This window comes from Atractosteus spatula, chromosome 1, assembly GCF_055471065.1.
Source record: "Atractosteus spatula isolate fAtrSpa1 chromosome 1, fAtrSpa1.hap1, whole genome shotgun sequence".
Lineage (NCBI taxonomy): Eukaryota > Metazoa > Chordata > Actinopteri > Semionotiformes > Lepisosteidae > Atractosteus > Atractosteus spatula.
This window is the reverse complement of record NC_142706.1, coordinates 10,060,135-10,083,077: the sequence shown is the minus strand read 5'-3', so window position 1 is coordinate 10,083,077 and position 22,943 is coordinate 10,060,135. Positions and strand designations below refer to the sequence as shown.

The 22,943-nt window shown below is 35.7% G+C and overlaps 1 protein-coding gene across 3 annotated transcripts in view; it reads right to left on the bottom strand.

Annotated features, from left to right (window-relative positions):
* Positions 1-2,090: 2,090 nt before the first annotated feature.
* The window catches only part of LOC148840578 (cGMP-specific 3',5'-cyclic phosphodiesterase-like), a 65,144-nt gene continuing 44,291 nt past the window's right edge, over positions 2,091-22,943 (bottom strand). For 2 of the 3 annotated variants that reach the window (XM_088919818.1, XM_088919817.1), the window contains exons 8-21: positions 22,403-22,511; positions 22,190-22,274; positions 20,542-20,717; positions 19,266-19,325; positions 13,741-13,887; positions 12,960-13,085; positions 12,717-12,811; positions 12,274-12,361; positions 10,901-11,001; positions 9,705-9,782; positions 9,001-9,064; positions 8,211-8,285; positions 7,816-7,899; positions 2,091-6,184 (exon numbers count right to left, since the gene is read on the bottom strand). In XM_088919818.1, the coding sequence (XP_088775944.1) occupies positions 6,068-6,184; positions 7,816-7,899; positions 8,211-8,285; positions 9,001-9,064; positions 9,705-9,782; positions 10,901-11,001; positions 12,274-12,361; positions 12,717-12,811; positions 12,960-13,085; positions 13,741-13,887; positions 19,266-19,325; positions 20,542-20,717; positions 22,190-22,274; positions 22,403-22,511 (1,405 nt within the window). In that variant the 3' untranslated portion in view covers positions 2,091-6,067. Of the gene's footprint in view, positions 6,185-7,815; positions 7,900-8,210; positions 8,286-9,000; positions 9,065-9,704; positions 9,783-10,900; positions 11,002-12,273; positions 12,362-12,716; positions 12,812-12,959; positions 13,086-13,740; positions 13,888-19,265; positions 19,326-20,541; positions 20,718-22,189; positions 22,275-22,402; positions 22,512-22,604; positions 22,725-22,943 lie in introns of all 3 variants that reach the window. The other variant, XM_088919816.1, reaches the window with a different exon arrangement.

Sequence of the window (22,943 nt, the reverse complement as noted above, 5' to 3'; positions counted from 1 at the left end):
GTTAGTTCACAGAGTTAGTTAAGGTTTATGTAGAAATTCTATATTAGAATATGTGCATTTGATAAAGGATCTGCATTTTTGTTGTGCTTGTGAGACCACCTGTGAGCAGCTATGTTGCTTTTTACAATATATTTACAATTGTTTTTAGAATCACTACTCACAGGGGTTATATTCATAAACGTATCTTAAAATGTAAGGCCAAGAAAACAGTTTATGTCCTCCACAAAGAGTTTCTCATGAGTAGCCTTTTCTGGTTGTCTTCAAGCAGTGCTTTTGCCCTCACATACAGTAACTCACCGTTAAATCTGTAGTCTCTCAAATTCAATAAATATTTAACATAGTTATTAAAGTAGAAGACGTCAACAACATGCTCCATGTTATGGAATGATCTCTGTTAGTACTGGGTAATTTTAGTATAATTGAAATTGATTCTGTGAGGGCTAAGGCAGCTTAATACTATCAGCAAGTTGTTATATTTTCCCATTTGTATTCAAGGACATGGAGAATATTGTCCATAGACCTTTAACTAGGATGTTCCGTCTCTTACTAAGAAAAAGAACTGTGCCCACAGATGTGATTTAATACTGTATATTCTCAACAGTTTTATCCCTGAATTATTTTGAAAGTACCTACTGTAGATCTTCATAGTTGGAACTTTTGCCTGAAATTTACTTCCTGACTGAGAAACCATATAGAGTTGTACTTGTTCTTAAATCATGTGAACCACTATTATATTAAAACAGAGGCTACTCAACTAATTAGGTTGCTCATTAATATTCATTTTGCGCACCTGAATTAGTTTGGTTTACCACAGCAAAATATTTGCTTACACAATTTAGTAAATTTCTATTTTTGTTTCATGTTAAATATCTGTTCACTTCTTTTTGTTTTTTTGCTGAGTGCATGAAATAGGTTGTGTATAAAATAAAATAGGAAAACTGTATGAGGGTCTGAATACCATTACAAAGTACTGTTTGTATAGTGCATGTATAGGAACACCCACTACTGCATGGCCAAATCAGAGCTGGAGGAAGCTAAGCTTGAGGTTCTCAGTGTTTATGTAGATACTCCTGTGTTCTGATCATGAAGTTGATCGAGTTGGAGGACCAATAAAAAAGCAAACAAAAAGCTTACAGGTGAGTTTAAGGAACATTGTGAAACTGAAAGTTAAGCTCAAGATTTACAATGCACTATTTAGATCTATTTTTTAAATAAAATTTATTAAACGCTTGTTATATAAATGCAACTCATATTTTAAGTTTAGTGACACAGTCTCCACTGGTTATTTTTTATGAAAATACAGTCTCAGGATTTATCAAGTTGTTTTACACGTAGTCTGTAAATACATCCCAAGTGCAATTTGTCAAATGTCTGTGGAAGCTCAGTCAGTATAACTTGCAGATACAGTATGTGGAAATCAATGAATGCCAAGGGCTGGACATTGTCTCAAATTGTCCAGCAGGTGGAACCACATTTCCAGTTTTGTCCCTGATATTTTTGTAAAATGCAGATGAATCTTAATAGGCTTGCTAGGAAAGGCAGCAAATTACAAAGAATTGCTAAAGTGGTGTTTCAGACTTAAATTTAATTTTCACGTGGTGATTAGAGGGATCGCAACCAATTTCATATGGTTAGTGATTCTAACCATATGAAAAATTATTTGGAAGCAATATAGAAGCACTTTGTGGAAGAGGAAAAAAAAACAAATTCACACTCACTACAGGATAGCAAAACCATCCACTAAAATTAATTGTTGAATTTATTTCAAAGGTGGTTTTAAAAACTGAAAGATTGAATTAAACGGCATACAAAAACAAATATTTTTTTTCCAAACAGCTAAAAATGGTTTTCATAATTATTATCTTATACGTATTAATTCTGGACTCATATTTCAAGTACAAATAAGGATACTGAGTGCAAATTACTTTATCTCTAATGTCCTTTACATGTTGTAATATTGCACTTATATTGCACTAAAAATTATTTGTGATGGAAGTGTTTCTAGTGTCTTGCTTGGCTCTTATTTTTTAACATTTTCCACAACTAAAGTATAAAAAAACGATAATAATAAAAACATACAAGGATCATCATTTACTGTAGGAAAAACACTTTTTACTAATGTGTACTATTTATTCATACACAATGCTTCTTTTTAGAAAGTGTTAACAGTAGGTATTACAATACAAAGCTTTTTAACAGAATGCAAAGGAATACAAAGAAATATAATTTTCATTACATTGTCATAGCTCTAAATCAATAAACACACTACAACAAAACACAATTGTATTACATGAAAGTAGATAAGACTTTTATACAGATATAGTTCAAGAATACATCAGTCAAAACGTCTAGCTACAAGGTAAGGTTCCCTCGCACAAGAAATGTGGACCATAACAAGTGGCCTTTTGACCATTATATTACTCTATAATATTAAAATATAAAAGGTGCTGATTAGTTCAAAAATAAATATTGTGCTAGTGAAAGTATTTTCTAGAGTTTAAATAATCTAAAATATAAACTATTCATTTTATGTGACAAAAATAAGCATGAGACATATTACAACAACATTTAACAGAAAATGTATAGCCTTCTTTAAGAAATACTCATACAAGGCTTCATTACTACAGTATGACAAGTTCTATGGGTGGATGCAGTTTAAATCCCCATTTTAAATTATTTTCCTGTTATTAATATATGGAACAGTCTTGTCACTTACATAGGCTACATGCTGCTTGACATTAACTCCTTTTTTACATTCCCTCATTTACAATTGTTAAGATATATTAAAAAGGGGCTGTTATGTTTGAGTTGAAGTACTGTGTCAATGAAAGACCCCAACAAAAGTAAATTCACAGATAAAAAGGTGTTATCCAGGTTTAGAACTTTTCTTATTACATCTTATTATGTTGCAACAAATAGATGCATGCATACAAAAATATTGTGTTGCAGTCTATGAAAAGATAAGGCCACATATATAGTTTTTAGGTGACTTACTGTCAGCTCAAGCCATCTCTAACCTGGGATCTTTCTCAAGTGAGTGGTGACAGCCTGATATGTATTTTGTCTTTTTTGGCATTGGCCTTTTAAATTTGGAACTGTTTTGTGCTTTTTAACCCCTCAGGTGACCATAAAGCACTAACTCCACTCTTCACCAGAATTGAGATAGACAGAACGTGATAGGTCAAATTAGGTATACGACGAGATTAAAAACAGTTCAAAATGAACAGTAAAATAAAACACCTAAAATGTCCTATAAGCATTTTTAGGAGTTTATTTTAAGATTTGTTAAGATTTAGATCAGGTTTTACAAATGGCATTTCTAAATGTTGTATAAATCACATATATTATTAATAGAGAGGCAAGGAGTGGATTACTGTTTGACAATACTGTAGGTACCTCAATCCAGAAATGAAATTCTGGGGCCCAGAGGACAAGGTTTCCCCAACAGCATAGTGACTATGCCAAAGTTTGACCTAAGGCAACAGGGTTATGTAACAGAAAGAGAAATAGCTGATTTTGGTCATGCCTTGAATGCTGGAACCTAAGCAAGCAAGTCATATTCTCATGATCATACTTTGTTTTGGTGGAATGTAGCCAGTAAAAAGACAAGGAACAGAGATTTGGACAGAATGTTTTTGTATCAGTTTACAGTTTAACTTAACTGCTCGCCTGACAGAGAGGACAACAAATACAGCCAGAGTGTGCTGTCTCCCCTGTTCAGGCCATTGGTTCTGACAGGACACATAATCCTATAATCCTATAAGACTGTTAAAGTAGTCCCCAGATATTGCAAAGGACATACTGTACATGTGACAATAGCCTACCTCTACTTTAGACCAGCTGGATTTTAGAAACAAAACTATAACTCTGACCGTAGCCTACACCACATCCCTTACCCTAACTCTGGAGTAAGGGGTAGGTAATATTATTAGAACTGTTCATATTTTTAAATAGCATGTTAATAGTAACGCTGTCATTTAACAGTCTATAAATAAAAGCGAAAAACAAAAAAAAATGTTTGCAAAGCCCACAACATACTGTACATGTAAAAGTCTGTCCATGTGATCTCTAACAAAGTGAACTCACCTGGATAAAATGCTAAAACAACATACTAAACTATACATATTCACAATGGCCTTTTTATTACTGTCAAAGTCTTGTCGGGCAGGATAATATCTTATGAAAACGATGTAAATCATAAACCTTTGTAGGTTTATGTAAAAATGTAATTGACAAGAAACCGCTGTATAATATTTAGAGATGTACACTTAACCACTATATTCCCTGGATTGTTTTGAGAAACCAGTGATTATGTGACAACAAATCAAGGGAAAAGAAAATTTATCCCCAGTATGTGCCCACATCTACTTTTTAACACGCTTCAATCACATACTGTATTTATAGTCTTTGGCTTGTAATGTAAATCAGTTGCATTGAAATTTTCTCATTCATGTTTCAGATGTGCAGAAAGGTCTACAATACCACATGACCTTTTAAACACAAGTGCTGTTCTTAGGTTACTTGTTTAAAAGAGTTAAGCCTTTCCAAGGCTGAGCACTGTGGTGTAAATGACTTGGGGTACAGCTGTGGTCATGCCATTAGCCAACTGTGGCCAGGAAGTGATAGACAGCTGGCTGAGTTCCACTGTCTGAGTTCTTCAAGAGCCAGAACTGGAACATAGGGTTTTCCCAGATAGACACTTAGGACAGCTGTGGGTCCATTGCATTAATCGTCCAGGCATTTGCAGGCTTGCAGTGATTGGTGTGAGAAACACATTGTTCCTTTAGTCTGCTCTAACAAATTTAAGGCTCACAGAACCTTGCAGTGCATCAAATGACAAATAGCTCTGATCGTTAGGTGTATCAGAGGGGTGTCTATTAATGGATCCTCCTTCTCCCCGTGAAGAACAAGGACTGTATCCATACAGCTGTGTTAATAAACAATTGATGATTTCAAAAATAGTGTGGGTGTGTAACAAAAAACTGTAATGTTCAAATTTAATTTTAAAAGAAAAGAAGGGAGATCTGAATGTATGTACGTTCAAGGCTTAAAACTTTTGTTTCCCATCATTTGAAAGACAATCAGTTCGGAGTTAAGGAGTTTACATTAAATTATACTTAATAATAAAATATTTCCATGGTTAATAATTGCAGTACTTTGGAAAAGGAGCATAACTGGAAGATTATAAAAGATGTGTCTCTTCGGCAATTTCATTAAATAAAGGTTATGAGAGGATGGTAGGTTTACGATGGAAAAAAGTACATTAAAAATAGGCAATTTACTGAAAGATACAGTATCACATTTAATAATAAAGCTCCCCATCTCTCATGTTAGACCAATAACACAATTAACAGGGGCCTGAGTTAGTTTAAGCAAATGGTGAAACTGAAAATGTTATATTAATACACTGAAATGGAGCAGGGTTGTCTTTATATCAATCATAACCTAAGGAGGACAAATTTTATATTAATTATTTTACAAAGGAACCATATATTTGTCTATGTATGAGGAGGTATAAAATGTGTATTTGTGACCTACAAGCAATACCTGACCAGCTAACAGTCAGTTACTATTATATGATAGACCAGGAAATCTCCATTTTTATAAAGACAGTAACACTAAGCTAACCCTGAATAACATTAGAAAAGTACACTTCAATAAATATTTACCGATGCAAACATAAAATACGACTAGGAAGGCTTTAATCTCTCTTCTTTCTGTGGATTTCTTTAATGGCTTTAATGGTGTTTTCAAGAGTTAAAACCTTCAGTCTACACAGTTAAGAATTCACAGGCAAAAAAAAAGTCCAATTGTCACCTAAAATTGACAATTGGTCATTTTGATGCAGGAAAGTCTTTATTTTCTGTGTTTCATATTTCCAATAAAGGTTTGAGTATATTGGATAAACCAAGATGTTTAGAAAAAATGTTGTGCAAAAAACAATAATAAATAAAGCTTAAAAATGTGAAAGTTCTAATCTTCTTCTACTGCAAAACTAAAACTGTCTTTATAAGACCCTGAAAGGGATCATGGATCAGAGTGGTGTTTCAGTTAAATATCCAAAGTGCTATGATGCTCCATTGATCTCTTTCTCACCCTGTTCTGCCAAGAGTTTCCAATTCTGTCGATTCTTCTTACAGCCTTCGAGTAAGGGCAGGCAGTTCTCTGACATCAAAGCAAGTGTCTGCAAGACACCAGAAAGAGAAAAAAAAGATTATTGAAATTTCTGTAATAACAGTAGAAGCAAAATGACCTTCAAAAGGAAAATCAGAAACCAGGATTATTAATAAAAAAATACAGCATGTCCTTTGGATTACAGCTACTAGCTATTACTTATAGTATACGTTTTGGGCTGTACTGTGTACAAACCTCGTTTTTGTATTTCTTGATTTATTTGTTTGTCTTATATTTGTGTGAGATGTTTTTTCAAGCATTCAGAATTATCCTTGATATCTTTTAATACATGTAATAATGCCATACTGTACATTTACAGAGTGCTTTTCATTCCAAAGAACCTCAAAGTGCTTTCACTTCAGCGACCAGGGAAGTAAAGCACCCACCATTATGAACCACCTGCCACACTCCACGGTTTGCGTGTGAAATTCAACCACCTCATTTAAAAGGTGACTTTAGGAATACCACCCAGAGTGGAATTTAAACATGACACTGATCCTAATACTCTCACCCTTCTGAACAGTGCCATGGGATGTGACTAAACAACCAGGCCTGTGTTCTAGTATCTCATCCAGAAGATGGTGCCTTCTATTGTGCGGACCTGGGCATTTCTGAATTTGAGAGAAGTCAATATATTGGCCTCAACAACATACCTAATTTAACAACAGTCTAATGAACAACAAACATAATAACAGAGCCAATGCGTTGCTCTGCTTCCTGTGCCGGGTAAACAGATACTAACAGAGAACATGGAAAAGTTTGAGCACAACAGGTAGCAACTAGATACCCACTTCACTTACTGTTCCCTCACTCCACATATCTGTTGTGCAGTGGCTGGGCTGAAGTCCTTGCAAAAAGTTAGCAAAAAATGTACGCCTCAGATGTGCAAAAGATTAGATTTGCACATTTGCTTTCGAAAGTAATTGTTCGTAGGTGTAAAGGCACAGCACACAATGGACCATTTATCAGTGCAAAGCAATTGCTTATCAGCGTCTGTTAGTGTCCAAATGAGTGATCTTCATATATTCTGTGTCATTTCTCCATGCCCACATCCTGCTTGACCAAGCTTGGAAAATATTTAGGGTTCACGAATCCAATGGAATCACAGCAGCGACAGCCCTTCAGCTTGGTAACCTCACATTCCACATTCTCCAGCCTTGTTGTGTGAGTATTCAGTAATCCTTTCTGCTCCCTATGGTCACCTGAGACCAAATTGACTTTTGAGATCAATTGCTGAACAGCTGTCACCATAACACTGAAGTTCAATCCTATAGCAGCAATCCATGCAGCTAATGCTGCTCCTCTGACTGTTCCAGTACAGAGGCCGTTTTGCCTACTTCAGAAGTGTAAAACTGTATCAGCAATAGAATAAAGACACAAAGAATGTAGCAAACTAGGGGTTGTCATCACAGCATACTGTTAATGTAATCTCTCCACACAAATGTATTACTGACACTGAAATGCCAATTGAACATTTTTAACCTAGTTTATACAAAACAGATATTATCTATGTGTTTGTCAGAAATGTAAAAATAATACATCCATAAAAAATAAAAATTTGAATGTCTTGATTAATGTTAGGAAGAAAGCCCACAGTAAAACCTATACATAACAGTCAAGTACTATAACCTTCATACATACCTCATATAACTGTATGCAGATTGCATCAATAAATGCCACCTGCATGCTTGGAATTTTATCTCTCTTCTCTCTGTTCATTAGATCCTGGAAGAAAAGGAAGATTTACTGAAATGTCTCAGTGCAAAGCCTTTTAAAGGATTATTCAATAACCAATGGGCTGTATAACATCCTCTTCATTGTGACCTTTCTTTTGTTCATATGAGAAGGATTTCATGTTACAAGGAAACTGCAGATAAACTTCTTGAGCTTTTAAAATACAGGTACATCTAGTCATGTTTCTCAAATGTACAGTAAAAGGTGCATTTTTAAACCATATTCTACTCTTCTTAAATCTGAAGAAATTATGATAATTTAAAAATCTAAAAAACAATTAAGGCAATTTATAGAACACTTACAATTGGCTCTATATTCAGCTCTCTTCTCTCTTTATCTCCTTGTTCAAAAAATTCGGTGGCAACCAACTCAGCTATCTAAAAAAAGGAAAGTCAGATTGCTTACAGATATATTGATGTAACGGCATTAGATAGGTTTGTAAATAATGTGATTCATTTTATTTATTCTTTGAAAGCATCAAAAGAATGTATTGTTATTGGATCTGTGAATTTGTGCATGGTTCATTGTACAAATCTGTACTGTATATGAGCATATACAATTAATGATTGGTATTAACAAGAACATTCTAGTTTATAAAACACTAGCGAACATAACTATAATACAGTTATAGAAGGAACAAAGTTTCTGCATTGTCTTCTGTCTTACACTTGTAACTCAATAAAACAATAATAAGAATTAAATGCATATTTGCAAGAGAGTGTTGATTTGATGTATTCTGAAAACATGTTCAGTATTGTTTTTTAACAGTGGTCAGGCTGAGTAGCATGTGAGAGACAAATCTGTTACAATGGTGTTGGATAATTAATTCTGTTTAAATGATCCTTGCCTTATTTCCAATTGCCCTAATATGCAGTTGAACAATAATAATAATAATGAAAGATTATGATAATGAACAACACTATCAGGGGGGCTCTTCTATGCTGTATTTACAGTATCATCTTTGTCCCTTTCATAACTGTCTGTGCAGATTGCCTTGTGAATGCTGACACCTTTAAAACTTCTACAGGAGTCAGAGGTGCTGTAACCCTGAAAAGGTGAATCTGTTATTTGTTAAGTTAGCTTGATTCTTACCCTTCGCTGGACAGGCCAGGGTTTTGTTATTGCAGATATATCACACGCAGTCATGAGCATTGACCTACAGTAAAACATAACATCAGTGAAACTCAGTGGATAGACAAAAAATGGGCTCACAATGATATGCACAGTTCAAGAAGGGAATCTTGTTGAGTTAGAAGAGTGATGGAGGAGAGAACCTCTTCAAGGGCTGAACTTGCATCGCACCTGTGGGCCTGAATGTCCTCTCCTCCAGTCAGAAACATTAGCTTCGTGAGTGACGGTGAAAAATGAGTGAAAAATGACTACAGGTGACAGTAATATAAACATTTTCCAGTGATGTGTTTTGAGGATCAAATAATTCTTTTAACATGATTTCATTCAATAAAGAAGGTACGCTGGCAAAGCTTGGAAAAACTCAACACTTTCAAGTACAGTATGTGGAATCAAGTTAAAAACAGTAGACCTCTCCAAGAATAGCTGAAGCTGAGGCCTGGTTCAATAATTCATTCCTAAGGCACCAACCCTAAAAGAGGAGATTTTTTCAGCTGTAAGAACCCCGCGTCTTCGTGTGGCTGACTACTGTTTATATTTCACTTTTTCAGTAACTAACTCTGAGGTTAATTTATTGTAACAAAAACTTTTTGCACAGTCACTGCAAGCAGCATGTAGGACTTTTTAGAATATTTTTTGCAGTGTAATCCCGGTCTGACCCTTCTGACCTTAACAAGTCCCTGTGATATTCATCTTCCCAGGTGAACCGATTGCTCTTTGTGAGTTCAAAGAATTCTCCTCGTTTCCTGTCAAGGAATGAAATTATTATTACTTTCCAAAGTTACACCAGCCACTGGTTAGATTGATTTTTTTATACAGCGGAAAAGCCATACACAATGAGAAGTGAATCCAAGAATATAGTAATTGCACTGTTCCTGTATCGAATAAAAATGATGCTCAAATCCAGATACTCCCTATGGATTTAACCCCCCACTGATATCATAATATCATACGAACATGTGGCAGTAGTCATCTACAGAATATACAGAAATTTAATGGAATAAATTTGTTTATTCTATGGATTTTCCCAGAGTTACATCATCTCATCATTGATGAACAAGCACTGGGAAAGAAACATCGGAGCTTTCCCAGAGTGTATTGACATTCCCTTTCGGCAACACCTCCTGTACAGTAACATCATTCCAGGGTCATTGAAATCAACAAACCCATGTCTTTTACAATACTGTACTGTATGTTTGTATGCAAACATCACCTTTACACACATAAACTCACAAACATATTTTTCCTTCCACATGTCAGACATTCTCAATCAAGAAGTAATAGGGAGAGAAAAAAGAAATGTAGGACCTTCCATTTTCCACATACATACAGTATCGTATCAGTCCACTCATTACTCAAATAGGTTATTCAGTTAATGTTACTAAATTAGTACTTACAGGTGAAAATGCACAATGGATTTCTAAAGTATATTGAGGTATGGAAACACATATTTTCAATGTTAAAAATACATGTATTAAAAAGTCTTTTGTCACATTCTAATTTCTTGTACTTAGTGAATGGCAGAAGTTATCGCACAAGCTCAAACAAATTTTCAACAATGCTGAGTACTAACATGTTCTGAAATACATGCACAGTGAGTCACACTGTATAATGAGTTACGCAAAAGCCTGTTTAAAAATGTATGACAGTTTTGATTTTCAACATTTTTTCTAAAGTGGACATAAACAGTTACTTTTTAAAATGATTATATAAGTCAAATTCAGTTTTGTAATTTAATTGCAATAAAAACAGTGGGTACGCACTGTGCAACACAAGCTATGAAATAGGTTATCTAGCTCCCGTTTGAGAAGCTTTCCAGGCTGCATCTTTCCCTGAGTCCCTGCACCTGTCACCTGTTACGTACTTCATATACAGAGCCAGGTCTGTGGCAAGAACAGCCCTTTCAATCATCTTCAGGGTTGTTTTGTACTCCTCTAGGGAAAGGCCGCTCAAAATCTGGTTTCCCTGGAAAAGAAGGGGTTGGTACTGTAAACTCATTAATATAATGGGAATATCCAGTCGCACAATTCCCTCACACAGTTGCATGTGACAGTGCAGAAATAAGAGCAAAACAAAGGAGAAGCAGATGCCTCAATACATAGCTGGGTCTCCTTTATACAACTACAACAGCCAGAAAGAAAAGGCAAGGGAAGAGGCTCAGCACCTTAAAAGGCAGAGATTTTCAGTGCAGTGAGCCCTTCAGCTCCTCCCTCAGATAGAGAAAGCTATGGGTAGGATTTCTACTTTTGTCTTTATTGCATTAACAATATTCTTCAACTATTACTTATTCCCTGAATTGTAAAGTTCCACAGAATAACATCAACCAGTACACACTTGATAATTATGCCAAAGAAAAATGTTTCAGGCCATACTGCCACTAGTAGGGGTTTATTTAACGGGACTTTAATTAACTTAAAATGTCACGAAATTGTAGTGTTTGTCAGTTTTGGCTGTTTTCGTAATGAATTGACTCCCTTAATGACTCCCATCACTCTCTATAGGGAAAGCTGTGTTAGGAGTAATTATTGGTAATACATATTCAAGAGACATACTCTTAGCAATATTTTTTTCTTAAATTGGGCATGATGAGCTGATATGCAAGTGCTTAGCAGTTCACACCTGCTCAAAGTGATGGGCTGCATGATTTCATTTTTTCTGCACTGAAATGTAATTTAAAAGTCCTGTTCATTTAGAGCTGTCATCAGCATACAGATTGCAAATGAGAGGAGGCTTTTCAGCCCATCTTTCCCATTTCAGAGTTAGCAGATTATTAATACAAGGATCTTATCCAGCTGTTTCTGTAAGAAGCCAGGGTGTCAGCTTCAACAATATAGCTGATAAAGTTAGCTTTATCCATGTTCCCATTTTGTGTAAAGAAGTGCCTCCTGTTATATCGCACATATTAATTTGATTGACCACAGATTTTCTGGGCATTTCTGACTAACTTAACTCACTTGGGGTGACAACAATCAGGTTAATTTTTGAGGTCACATTAATACTGACACATAAGGCAAACAAGAATATCAGTTTAAATATTAATACTGCAATGATAAATCTTTAAATCGTATAGTCTGGGTGCACTATGTTCAAACAAGAAATGGCTTTGGAGAGAGTCATTTTAAAGGATCACTGTGGGCACACTAGCATTAATAAATGGTTCAGGTGAATTATACTAAAAAATGAAAATTTCACATCACTAATAAAGCATGGTGAGACGTTTCTTCTGTAACCACTTACTGGGCTGTTGAGGATCATGAGGCACTGGTCAAAGTGGTGATGCTCCATTGTTGAATGGCAATAGAGTTGCGCTAGTGGGTGATCACTCCTGATCAAATACAACACAAAAAGCTGCTTAAATATGGATGTATTATTGACACCGTATCACCTGCAGACAGTTAGCTCAGTAGAGATCTCATTGCTCTTCAGATGGAAGTGCCATTATCCAAGTATTGTTCATGAGTTTATGAATAATTTGTAGGAACAAAAAACTAATAAAGGGTTTCATAGGGATTTTGTTTGGCTAACGGTTAAAGGAAGATTAAATGGTTACTGTGATTTATTTCTTTTAGCTAATTCTGTAATTTAATGTTCTTTTCAGATCAAGGACTCTGAACAAACATAACCAAGAATCTAAGGAACTGTATTTGTAAAAGACGCTTTCAAAGGAGAAATAATGGTACCTTTGAATGTAAGAATTATTTACACCTCTGTGATCCAGGTCATGACTTAATGTTGCAATCATTAGTGCCAGAATCTCCAGGTCATTCAGTTTATTCTGAAAAACAAGAATATTGTGTTAATTTCATTCTCTGATTATTAAAAATTATAAATTATTTAAAATCTAAAAAACCGTTACATGGTTCACTATGTTGACTACTTTGGAAGCAAGAAAAAAATGAAATGCCACCTGAAGAAAGGCTTACCTGAAAACGACCAGTTTTGAGAACTGCAAACATACACTGAGCAGTATTGAAAGCATGTCTCCAATTGTGATAAGCTACATTTTTTCGATAATTCTTTTTCACACTTAAAATCCATTGGCAAAGGTTCTGTCAGGAGAAAGACAACACATGCCGTCAACACATTATCCCTGCAAAAGACTAGAGAACACAAGACCCTTGGGTTACCGAAATTAGCCAGTTCATGCAGGATATTTGGGCAGTTGCATGTGTTTGATCTACGGGTACAAATGTCAAGGTACAGTAGGCTATGCCTCAGTTTTTCCGCAGTTGCCAAGATGTTAGAATACAGTAGTTCATAATTATGCACAAGTTATGCTGTGAGCAGATGGCTGTTAGAGTTCAAGTGTTCATACACGGTAGGAGACCAGTAAGATACATAATATCAGTGCAGATTTAATTAGATTGAAAGAAAATGGGAAACACTAATTTATTCATTAATATAAAAGCAAGAAAGGTCCTGGCTGTTTAACTTAAGCGATTTCTTTTTCTAATAACTGGCAACAACGGGAAGCTGTAAAAAGACTGTGATTGATTTCAGGTCAACGAAAACCAAAATTCATTTCTGCTATGGCAGGAATTTCTTCTAGACAGCCAATCTGAATGAGGAGTCTTGCCACCTTTTCAATGCTTTTTAATGAGATGCAGTTCACGAAAATGAAGGACTGATTGTGCGCCTTTGTTAGGGGTTTACTTTGGCTGGACGAATGTGTGTTTCTCAGTTTGATGTGTGATTTGCCAGTACCTCATACTTCATCTGGAAATTCTGCAGAAGGTTGAGGTCTGTAAACATCCGAATTGCAGCCTGTGTCGTTTCCACGTCAGAGAGATCAAAGTCACTGAAACTGAAGTCCAGCAGGCCAAGGGATTGAGCAGAAGGCACAGTGGCAGCCTTTGGAAAAGAAAACATGAAGCTTGAAAAGAATGCCACACATCAAGGCAGTCAGGAGAAACAGTATTGAGACAACAACAACATCACTTTATTAGCCCTATACAATTTCTTGCATTAGGAATTCTTCTATTCACATACCTCAACTTGCTCTCCATGAGACACACAGACAAGGAGAGAAGCTTGGGATCAGAGCACAGGGTCAGCCATTGTACACCGCCCCTGGAGCAGTTGGGGTGAAGGGCCTTGCTCAGGGGCCCAACGGAGTAGGATTCCTCTGCCGGCTGCGGGATTTGAACCAGCAACCTTCCAGTCACAAGCGCAGATCCTCAGCCACAGTGCCACTGCTCCATCCAATAATATCAATAATAGGCTATGCCCAATAATAGACAATAATATCCAATAGATGTGACAAATAGATGAGGGTTCTGAAGACACTGAGGCACGGTAACATTTATTTCTAAACAAAAATATTGAACTCTGTTCCTAAATCATCTTTACTGAGGCAGCCGATTACTTTCACAACAGAGTGCACCAAATGAACTGTGAAATGAATTGCATTCTTTCCTACTGCAGGCCACCAATGTTGTAATTCATTATCAGGCTATTATAAGTAAATATTCATGCTGCTTTTTTTCAGAAAATGTATCACTGAAAAAAAAAAATAACTATGCAATGTTTATAGAACTTAGAGACACCATAAATTCTGAATTACCTGATAAAGACCTATGAGTCTTTCAACATCTGACATTTATGTGATTCTAAACAATACTGTTTTGTCCTAGAACTTGACAGAACAGTGCTCTTTAATGAACTACAAAGGTTTTGGATAGATTTTGGTATAGATGTGGAACAATCCTGTACAAGTTAAAACTATCAATCAAACAACTGTTGACATTTATGTGCTTGAATAAAATATAGACAGTATAGATAAACTGCATATAAACGATATCTTAGACGTAAAATGTGTTTTAGCTAACAACTGAATGTTCACATGCCCCAGTGGAGTTTTCTTTTGAAATTCTGAAAAACATCCTAGAATTGAATGCTTTCTGAACGTTTGCAATACTTAGTGAGATATGTTTGCTTCACACCTTTGGTTAATGCTGACATTTAATCTGTCAGCATTTAATTACTGTAGTTTAAGTATTGGAGGCTTGAACCCATTCAGAGAGGTGGAGGAGGCATGCTTGAGACAAATGCAAAGGTAGGCATTTGAGGTCAGTACAGTATATGTAGCTAATATTATAATGATGGTGACTAGGTACAGCTGTGTGAGATTGACTTGTCGTCATTATCCCTCCCAAGTTTCGATTCAGAACATCCATTTATTTAAAACAGGTGTGCTGATTCAAGAACGCCACTTCTACAATTGTCACAGTTGTCTGAATGAGGTTAGGAAATACGCTACAAGGACATCAATATTTTTGAAGCAGGTTACGTTTTCATGACATAAAGAAATCCCTTTTAATTTTCTTGCCCTCATACCTACAGTACCTCCCTGGAGAGTGCAGAAAGCTTTCCCCAAAGAGGGCCTGCATCTCACATAAATGTTAAATGAGCTTTGATCAGTGAAGCTCACTTTGCACCAGACTGCAGGCCCATATATTACTCTCGATAATGTCAGACAATTCTGCTTTGAGGGGCCTCCCTCCAGTCCCTGACCAGACCACTCAGGGAGACAGATGGCCTGGGCAGTTTGCAGGACTAGCAATGCACGGGAGGTTTCACTCCGTGAGTGCTGTCACTGTACATGAAGCATGACCACAGCATATAAGAACTCATTCACAAGAGGTTCTAATTAACTTGTAAGTATGTAAGCCAAAAATAAAGTACCTGTACAATGAAACGCCATATTCGCAAACAATGAAAAGAAGAATCTGTATGCTTTAGACATACATGTATACCCTCAAATCTGAGAAGACGTGAAAATTCACACATTTAGTCACAAACTCACCCATGCTAAATGTGCTAAAAGTGCTAATGTGTAGCACAATAGTTTTGAGACCTATTATCTTCAGGTGTACCTTATGTATTACAGTGTAATTATTAAGTCTTAAAGTGTATATGAGCTTTGCTGATGTTACTGGTGTGCATGAATTAGACAGATGTCAGTATATAATAATGGTTATTACATGTGTCTAATGGGATGCTGCTTACATAATAATTTACTGTATTTTTGAGAATGAAGCCTATTAGATTTAGTATCCTTTCAGAGTATCAGAATTTCTAAACTGTCCAGTAACAAGGTATTGAACAATGTTACAATGCCATTCATATTAGCACAAAATACAATACCTTATAAGTATACATAATGACATGTGTTCATATTTATTCATATATGTGTTCATATATTTTTATTATGATAGACAGAATCATAGTACTGCTCTAGTATTGCTCTACCTGCTCTGACATTGATAGTGTTCATTTACAGTGCTAACTTTAAAAAATCCTAAAGGGAAATATGCATTCCGGTTATTGCTTACATGGTTTTCAGGTCTTTACTGGGGGAAAAGCCTAACTTTTTTTAGCAACTATATTGATCAGCCTGTATCTTCAAAACAACTTTGTATTTCAACCATCAACCTCAAAAAACTGCTCATCGTCAACATGAAACTGCTCTGCCTAAACAATCATGCACCATAGTAAGCTCTTCTGTCCGTAAAGAAGTACTGCTTTTAATAAATAAAATTCCCTGTGGGCTCTGAAGGCTTGCTTTAACTTCTCCCATTATTTTGAACAATTACACTGCAGTAGAGAGTCATTTCTGTCAACCATTAACCTGTAGTATTTTCTATTGAGGCCTGCTGTCCACCATTTAAAATGAATTATTTATACAGCAAAAATTATAAATAATACGTGATTCTTATATTGGAATGTTCTTTTCTGAAAAGGGGGATAATCCAGTGAAAAGTCAATTATTTAAGAGAAATAAAGCCCCTTCAGCCTAGTCCAGTGGTGAGTACCTTTCTTCGTTTATCTATTTGTCCAAAACCTACAGGTCTTTCAAGATGAGGAAATTTTAATCTAAGCATTGCTTACCCACACATATTGCCATTCTTTCAGAGAATTTCCCATTTCCATTTCCAATTACTACTGTAATTTTATAGGCCACACAAGTACTTAAATCACTCAGATGCTTTAAAATCAACCACTAAACTTGCGATGGGAGATTAAGCCATTTGACATTATTCCTCTGAGGAAGTATGCTAATGTTATCCACAATGGCTTAGATGTACAGAAACAAATGGAATGGTAACCCAAGAAGGATAGTTTTTTGGATGGGAAGGAAAATGGGAATTAACATCTGCCACACAGGCACATTATAGGAACCCAGGGGATCCTGTAGAGTCTGTCACTTTGTGGACATTTTTGTTAAATTAGGGAGCATAAGGTTTCATGTCTAATAACAGAAAACAGATGAAAGCCTGCACTCCAGTGCATTCTAAAATAAACTGGGATGGCTGAGCAAATCCTTATTTGGAGTTCAATGAAGACACTAAATCTCTGCTCTCTTGTGTGCGAAGCAGTTGTTTACACATAACTTTGGTCTTTTTAGACTCCAGTCCATGAAAGACTGTAAAAGTATAAAATCAGCTACAGCTTATACATAGGAAACAGACAGAAATATTCCCTTTAATATCACTAGGAACACTTTTAACTCAACTCAGATAAATTAGGAAGTAAAAACAAAATTATGATTAATAATTTAATTTAATTTTGTGCCATCCATTTTTTTGCATTTTCTCCATTTAGATACTATGTACTGTACATGCATCAAGTAATTAGGATATTTTTGAATATGTGACAGACTGAATGTCTATAAGTTTACGTCCTTATTTAAAATCTTTAAATGTTATTTAAAACAAGCAGTGCAGCACTATGGCTCCATAAGTGCTTGCATTGAATTAGAAATAAATATCTGTTTCCAAAAGCCCTGCTAAAGCAGTTTAAGTATTTTATTATCATGCTGGATACATTAGAATGGGAGTTTTGTTTCCTTTTTGCATATTATTAAGTATGGTAGGTCACGGCATAGATTTTAAAGTCATTTAGATTCCTCCCTGGGCTTGTTTGCCCAGCAGTTTCACTTGCCCTCTATGCTCAGAGCAATTTTTAAAACTATCCTTTTAAAATGGGATGATTTCTTAAGAGCTCAAAAAGATTTTAATGTTATCTAAGCAGTTAAGGTGTTAGCATGTTGGTAAGCCTTTTTGATTTTTTCTCATAAATATCATGTGTTATTCTGGGACCACAGCCTTGGCCTAGTTTAATCTAATTTCCTTTGGTGAAAGAGCAGCATTACAAGGCAAAACCAGAATCCTGGCAGAAAACATTTTTGAACCTTTGTGACCTGTGCTTAAATTTGAAAGCAACAGGTTTTGAAATATACTTTCCAGATACCGCCATTACACTAGGGAAATCAATCGAAAAATCATCGTACACACGGATTAATGTGGCATAACAAAATCACTCTCTACAGCTTTTCAAGTATGTGTCGCATACCCACAACATACAGTATTCATACTAAAGCTGAGAGTTATTGGGTTTACTGTATGTTCTCAACAAGGATAACCACTCTCTATCTCTGATGATCCCACTCAGAGTGAAAGATCTCTAACAGAATACAGGGGCTAAATTCACCAATCCATGACTTATATTGCAAAGAAGCATAGTACAAAACTCTAAAAGCAAACCCAAGTTTGCTTTTTAATGTATATATAAGAAAATCATATATCTACTGTACCAAATCAGTAGAATAACTTTTGATGAAGCTAGAATACATCTAAACCTTTGTTTAGGTCCTGGTATAGGTACAGTATGTAGAAACTGGAAGACAGTCACACCCCGCAATTTACTTCAGGTGAATGTGTCTCAATACTTATGGTCACTTGAAATCACTGGGTTGAACACAAATTATAATTTTCTAAAATGATTAAATGTATGCATGGAATTTACATATGTACATTATATTGTATTGATTATTTGAATTGATCACAAACACAAATTGCTTGACTGCAATTCAAGAGTTTTGCAAGAGATTTGCCATTCTAGTACTTTTGGATGTCAGTGTAACTAGAACACAGAGATTGAAGCTGTTTAAAATAGCATATATATATTCTGGAATGAGAGGACAAAAGAACAAATTCTGGTGCAGATTGTTTTTAGTGTAATCCGTAGTGCACATATTCCTAAATCCTCTTATCCTTTGTAATGATGATCAGAGAGCAAGACAGAACTTTGACCATTAGACCTTAATACCTTCTGACCGTAGCATAGTGATAACTGCATGTTAGTAAGTAAACACGGAGCATAAGCAAACAGGAGCACTCCTGCTTGTCAAAAGGATGAAAAAGATGGATGAATAAAATGGAATTTACCGCTGTTACCTGCAGCTCCTGTGTTTCCTCCTCAGCTGCGGATGCGTGGTATGAGAGCACCTGTAAAAGAAAAGCAAACATTTCCCAAGAAAAGAGTGTGAGACTGAAAAGAGGAAAAGCCACACAAAAGTTAAGGTTTTCAAAGAAGGAAGGGGGCATTTTGTTATGTATATCCACAGGGCTCTTCTTATAAGTGTGGCTGGTAGCCCCGGAACAATAAATTCTTAGATTTCTTAAATTCAGCTTAGAGTTAATCGAGTGATTCCAAATTGCTGTACACAACATTTACTGTAGGTCACCTGTCCTTGCCTGCCAGAATTTACAGCCTTGAATCCCTGTGGCTTTCTTATCTTTTAGAAGCATCCTAAAGATAAATCATATAGACCTAACCTCGAACTGTAGATCTTCAAAACAGGACAGGCCCAAAATGGAGGGTCTACCTTTCTTGAACACCCTCTAAATCATTATTAAATACATCATCGCAAAGGGTTTCAGACATTCAGAAGACAATATTTCTCTTGGAATAATTTTTCTGCCAAAGCGTGCTTTTATTAAACAAGAGGTGAAAGAAATAAAAAATATTATTAATATTAATTTCACTCTTAGATAAAGTACTGCCAAAGTACTAAACAGGTCACCCGGCTTTTCCAGACATAATCTGATTTAACATATTTATGAAAGCAAAAACAAATAAAATATGTATTTTCCATCACCCTGACTATGTTGTAGCTTTTGGCTGTGCTTTTTCTTTCACTTTCACAGAGAAATCAATCCTGAAACTCATCTGGCAGCTCAGGCGATAGACAAAGCCTGACTATTTATCTTGTCAGAACCAGCTCACAAGACCTTTGTGAAGCCAGTTTTTTGTACATGAAGAATATGCAATGCCTACAATCCTATCTTTCCTATAAAGTTCAATCTTTTCAGTAAAGAGCAAGGCCCTTTGAGAACACACTGGTGTGTGTCAGCTGCTGTGGAGTGCTGGCGTCACTCAGTACTCTTGACTGTGACAGCTCCAGAACAGGAAGGTGAAGACTGCTTTTCGGTCTTTAAAACAATCAGTGGAAGCAGGAGAACCGAAAAGCAGATTTACTCTTATATTCATACTGCACACAGAAACCATGAAACCTTTGCAACATAAAAGACACCACAGGAGCATACCCATCTTTTTACTTCTGGTGTTTGGCTTCATTCATTCATTTTTACTTAACTATCAATAGGAGCAACAGTTAGTTTAGTTTTACAGGTTTTTAGATCTGGCACTTGGTCTGCTTACCTCCAGAGTAACCACTTGCTTGGCCATGGCTCTCTCCACTGTTTCATACATCTGTGTGTTCTGGATTCCCAGCCCACAGAAGATGGCAAAGGCTTCAAGGAACTGCTCATCGTTTCTGTTAAAAGCTTTGATTTTCCCGGAGACTTCATCCATTTTGTTCGTCAACTGACAAACACCTATGAAACAAGCACATTTCATACTTTCAGAACTGAAATCGATGATCATAAAGACTTAAAAAACACCTCTTGTCGAGTTATTCTATAAAAGTACAAATATAAAATTCGATCCTGTTTTTCTAACACACTGTAAACTCTAAGTTCTATAAAATGTATAAGCTAAAATTGCAGTCCTCATCATTATCATTCAGTAGATTTTTACAAAATGTCAAAAGCAAATAATCATTTTTGCTATAGCCATCCGATCAGGAATAGTCAATTGTGTGATTTTGTAGGCTGGCAGCTAGAAACCCTGCAACCACACACAGGAGAGTAAGAAAGTGCAGGTAGTCACCAACCTGCACACCTTCAAGCCACTCGTTTTTTGATGTTACAGGCAACACAGTCCTGTCCTGAAGCTTCAGCACCAACTGAAGAAGAGGCACAGCCTCACTGACAGCACAGCCTGCCTACAAGCGCCCATGAATTAAAGTGTGGTAGGTATCTGTTTCCCCACTTGCATTACTCAAAGCTGAAATTATTGAACTCAATTCACTATGTCAATAAATTAATCTTCTGATCTGTTATTTGCATAATGCATTCATATGAAAGGTATCACATCAGCCCAGAAAAGGAGGGGTATATACTGTACATTTCTGTCAGGAAATAATTTCCAGTTTATATGTAATATCCACTTTTGTCATCCAGCAATACTTCCTGAAATAGTGACTTGATATTCATAGTACCATCACTCTTCCAACTACAGCTACAGTACATAATCCAATTTACCTTGATCTTTCAAAGATATACTTTTATTATTAGAATTCATGGTGTTTTTCCATTTCAATATTATTTTCTATGTCAAATAGGATTGGTTTTTTTTATAAAAGGAGATCCTATCTCCTATCTATTCATACATAATTGTGGATATAACTATTCATAATTCAATTTTATTCCTGTTTCATTCGGAGTATAAACTCATAAAAATGTGGAGTAAAAACAAAGATTGATTTCCTGTAGACTTTGTACTCTATTGATTATAGCCTGTTGTGTACAATCTGTATGAGGAACCACAAAGATAATGTTACAGTCACCTTCTGTCACCGCCTCTAGTTATATAGGGCAGTTATATTTTATTTTCCTTAAAGTTAATCAAATGAAGGAACTGACATTTCTGAATGTACAAATAGTATAACAGGTGAAACGTCAGATGAATTAACATTCACAATATTTCAGACTTCTACAAATATTTAATAGATTTAAATAGTATTTAAAATATTATATTATAAATATACACCTATTTCTAACTATACAAATCCAAATTAATCACTGCTTATTATCTGTTCATTCATAACAGCCATTTTGATATGGATAGGCCACAACAAAAAGTTAAATTAGTAAATAAATCAAAACTAGCAACCCACACATACCCAGTATCATTCAGAAAAATGTGAACTAATGAGAAAAAAGTTTATGAAAAAAAGTAGAAATACCTATCACTTTATCCTTCTTCCCATTTCTAATTGGGGTGCAGAGCAAACTTTTTATTTGATGGCTTGAATTTTCTGTGTTCTCATTCTATCAAATAAATAACAAGAGGGATAAAAGACATATAAAAAACAGGTCAGTTTCTGTGGCAGCAGAAAACAAATCGTGTGATTGCTGATAACAAAGCATTTCCAAAGAGAACAGCTGTGTGTACTCACTGTCCAGGGAAGCCTCTTGTCTTTTGTGACGTCTCTAATATTCAGGGGCTCCATTGTGTTCTTCACATACTGCGCATACATGTAGTTTATTTTACTAACATCACAGTCCCTGAGGCAGAAATAAATAAATGAAGAAATGTTGTAGGTTTGGAATCAGGGCTTCTAATAAAAAGATCTATTGAAACAATTACAATACATTTACCTTCTATAAACTGGCTCTGACACTGTTGGTCTGACACTTTCTGTACGGAAGATGCAGACGTTGTCATGCATGTGAAAATTACATTGATTTGTTTTGTGAATCAGCATATTTCCGCTTTCCCTGAAATGAAAACCACCGTGCTCACATACAGGTACAGTATGTTGTACTTCAGGAACAGCGACGTAACACAAATGTCACAGAGGGACCCAACAGTATACAGTTCCATCTGCAGGACCTTCTTTGGTTGTGACCGCACTGTTTTTTTTAAATATTAATTTTAAGTGCTCACACACAGAACATTAAAGGGTACATACACAAGGATTCACTCCTGCAGTCGGT